The 3,908-nt window shown below is 59.6% G+C and overlaps 1 protein-coding gene across 1 annotated transcript in view; it reads left to right on the top strand.

The window, feature by feature from the left end:
* The window catches only part of LOC104073264 (RING finger protein 224-like), a gene marked incomplete at both ends in the record, with an annotated part of 4,172 nt that extends 589 nt beyond the window's left edge, over positions 1-3,583 (top strand). Inside the window, one exon of the mRNA XM_009572969.1 lies at positions 3,538-3,583. Within this exon, the coding sequence (XP_009571264.1) occupies positions 3,538-3,583 (46 nt within the window). The remainder of the gene's footprint in view (positions 1-3,537) is intronic.
* Positions 3,584-3,908: the final 325 nt, after the last annotated feature.

Raw genomic sequence — 3,908 nt, 5'->3', positions numbered from 1 at the left:
TGGTGGGGCTGTGTTGGCAGTCTGGGAAGGGCTTCAGCTTGCTCAGGGCTTGCTGTTCATCCTGCTGGCATTTGGGGTGAAACAGGGGGGCTGAGGATTCTCCCACTCCCTCATCCTGCCCACGCAGCCCCCTGACAACTCAGAAACCTGGTCCAGCCATCACAGATGTCCCCTGGTCCCTGGCCCAGGGCTCGCTCACGCCCAGCTTCTCCGTGCACGTGGCTCTGCAGCAGGGACACCCCGGCTGAGCATCCCCCAAGCTGGGCACGCTGGAGCCTGGCACAGCACAGCAGAACAGCGATGCTCTGGGGAGCATGTCTGGCACTCCGAAAGCTTCGCATCTATTAAACAACTCTCTGTTGGCCCTGCTGGGCCACATGTCTTGGTCATATTTGTCGGTAAGCCTTGGGCTAGCCTGGGGGAAGCCCTGCCTGCGGTGGGGGCGGGACGGGAGAAGTGACGTGCCCTGCCGGGTTGCTTTCCTTTAAGTGTTTGTTCTGTTGGCCATTTGCATGAGAAATGTAGGTGTTGGGGGTAGCTGAACAGTTGAAAACGAGGATGACAGAGCCCATGGGAGCTCCTGCTTGACCTTGTGCTCCATGGCTCATGCCAGGTTTGGTTTTCTTGCCTGACCCCCTCCCCACCTCCCTGCCTGCACACCTGCATGCAGCCCACACAGAAGCCCCTCCACTGTTTTTCCAGGTCATGTCTTTGCATGGTTTTCCCTGCCTGACTCCAAACAGGGGGTGCAAGGATGAGAGCCCAAACAGCCGGGTGTGGGTTTAACAGAGGCCAAATGGGGAGGACTGGGGTGCACCAGGGTGATATTAACACAGTTCTTGGGCAGGGCTTGGCATTGCCTGGGCAGCTCTTGTGGCCCTTCCTCAGAGCCCGTTTTCTGTATCCATTTTCCATGTGGTTTATGAGCTCTTGCAATATCGCAGCATCAGGCACCACCGGCTGCGCCTGGGGGCTCAGCAGGGACCCCAGCCTGCACCTCCCTGGGGCCAGCAGTGACCTCGTGCAGCCGGGGCAGTCCTGGTGCTTGGCTGTCCCCTGCACTGGGTGCCAGGGATGCAGCTGAAGGACTCCAGCACCCCTGCCATGCACAGCACCCACACTGTGCACAGTACCCCCCCCATTCACAGCACTCACACCATGCACAGCGCCCATGCACAATTCTGCCGCTTGGTGTCACCTGCCATAAAAAAGTCAGAGCTGAGATGTGCTCAGCAGAGCCCAACCTGGGGACCTTCCAGCCATGGGAGCAGGGACACGAGGGATGCCCCGGGGCAAAGGTGCCCAGGGGGGACAGCAAAAACGTTGTGCGGTTCAGGGACTCTTCATGGGGTGGGCATCTGCCTGCCTTGGATCTTTAATTATATGGAAACATGCAATACATTAAAGCCTTCAAGGATAGGATAAAAGCTAACATGGAGACTTAAAGTACCTTACCCTCTCTATCTTCATCTCGCCCCAAATTATCCACGGTGGGTGGTGGGAAGAGTTTGGCAAGGGCCCATCCATACCATGGGCACAGGTCCAAAGCAGCCAGCAGGACTCTGCACTCAGCCCGGCACCTTGGGTCCCAGCTTTCCAATGGTGGAGGGTGACAAAGACCCATGGCTCCCTGTCCCTATGCCCAGGACCCTGCCTCCATGCTCCCACCCCTGCTCCACCGCATCCCCCCAGCACCAGAACCAAGCTGTGAAGCTTGGCCCTTCCTGTGTGCCTCTGCTCGTGTCTCTGCTGCTCCCAGCCAGTGCCTGATCTCTGAAGGAGTTCATCTGCCCCTCCATCACTTCATTGCGGGAACGGTCTTGGCGTGCTGGCCGGGCACCCTGGTTTACTCCCCTTGGCCAGAGCAGGGCTGGTGTGGAGCCCCATGCCTTAGGGGACTCCCCCGTTGGTCAGCATGGGCCCCCCGAGCTGTCCTTGCACAGTAGATGCTCAGAGCAGCCTCTCCTGGTGCTGGCCCTGGGGCCAGGCTGCACCGTTCGCGTGGAGCCCAAAACTGCAGGAGGAGGCATCACAGCGGAGGAGTGGGGCACCGGTGGGTGCAGCCCTGGCTGGGACAGGGACCTGGGCTCTTTCTGCAGGGTGCTGTGTCCCCCCTTCCAGAGAAGGGGACAGTGACAGGGACCCACGCTCTGCCAAGCAGTGTGTGTGAAGGGACAGTGGTGGCTCTGCTGGAGCACAGGACCCCAAAGGGTCACCAGCCTGCAGTTGCAGCGGGGTGCAGCCAATGCCTGCAAAATAGGAGTGGGGCCAGGCACAACCAGCACCATCCCTCTGCTTGGCCAGTGTCCCCAGCAGGCGGGACACTGGGGACATCTCTCTTGCCATGTGCCATGGGAGTGTGCAGCAGGCTGGAAGCAAGGGGCTGGCAGAGGAGCTGAGATGGGTTCACAGCCTCCTGGGCTCTCTGAGCACAAAAGCTGGAAATGGCCTTGCTTTTAATAGGTTTTTTTTTCCAATGAATTTTGCACTTCTCACCTGATCCCAGGTGGCCGCAGGTGGTGGGCAATGCAACCCCTGGGGAGGAAGAACATTTTGGGACAGGGGTCCCTAAAAATTTGGGTCCTTATATAGCCTGCAGCTGCTGGCAGGATGAGCTGGTGCCGCAGCTCCACGTGGCTGGGGGTTTGTGCACTGCTTCAGGGCTGGGCTGGGCTGGAGGATTCCTCTGAATTATTTCCAGATGGGGATTAATGCAGCAAACTGAGTTTGCTGCAGGATAGATAAACAAACCAAAGCTCCTCTAGATGCTATTAATAAACCGCCTGCCTGCTGCTTCTGCCCCAGATTTGGGAACATCCTGGTCCTGGCCTGGGGCGCAGGCATGCGCTGCCTTGCTGCCCTTCCAGCCCTTTGGCCGCGGGGCAGAGGCGCCAGGGATTCCTCCAGGACCGTGACCACTGGGGTCCCAAACGGGACTGGAGCTGCAAGGGTGTGAGTGGAGGACAGTGTCTCTGCTCCAGGCCCCCATGTCAGGCTGCGGGTGGGATGAGGTGCGACCGGCCGTGTCCCCTGGTCCCCGCTGAGCTCTGCCAGGGACGGTGGGCTGTGGGAGGTGACACCTCTGCTCTCCAGCCTTCTGCTGCAGGGCTTCAGGCAGCTTTGAAACCGGAGCAGGTGTAAACAGGGTGGAAGCAGACTTTGAGCCCTCTCGAAGCAGCGCTGCCGTGCTGGGGCGAGGGTAAACAAATTTTGGGTGGCTGCAGCCCGGAGAGCTCACCTTGCCCACGCCTTCTCATGTGGGGGCTCCTGGGTGTCCCCCAGTATGCACGCAGATCTGTGATCCTGCTGGGCAGGAGGAGGGTGGCCCATGGGACTCACATCCCAACCCTCCTCATTTTGGCATGGCTTGTGGTCTCCTGCCAGGGGCAAACAGAGCCTGGCCAAGGGCTGGGCTCAGCAGGGTGGCCCATGACTCCCAGCAGAGCTCCCCATTGAGGACCTCTGGGCATGGTGGGCTAGCACAGAAGATGGGGTTAGACCTGCTGATGATACGATTTAAGCTTTGTCTCACTGCAGCTAGCTACGGGGGTCCTGGGTCCATACAGCCCCCTGTACATGGCTGGTGAGGCAGCACACCCATGGGGATGCCCCGTGGGGAGGATGGAGGCCAAGAGATGGGTCTGGTTTTGCTTTTTTCCAGCTCTCCAGCCTGCAGCGCACACAAGCAGTTAATCTTAGGCTGCACAGAGCTGGCTGCTTACCTGGCTGGAGCAGTGCCTGGCAGAGGGAGGGACGAGGGCACGGCTCCGCACCTTGCCAGGGCAGGCATCACTGTAAAAATATTTGCTGAAAAAAGTGCAGCTCCACCCCAAGGAAAACTGGGGCCTGGAGCACAACCCACTCTGGGTTTGCAGACTGTGGGTGGCGGTGAGTGGCGAGCGGGGGAA

The sequence above is a fragment of the Fulmarus glacialis genome, unplaced genomic scaffold (genome assembly GCF_000690835.1).
Source record: "Fulmarus glacialis isolate BGI_N327 unplaced genomic scaffold, ASM69083v1 scaffold16702, whole genome shotgun sequence".
Lineage (NCBI taxonomy): Eukaryota > Metazoa > Chordata > Aves > Procellariiformes > Procellariidae > Fulmarus > Fulmarus glacialis.
The sequence above is the reverse complement of the archived record's forward strand: the minus strand, read 5'-3'. Positions and strand labels throughout refer to the sequence as shown.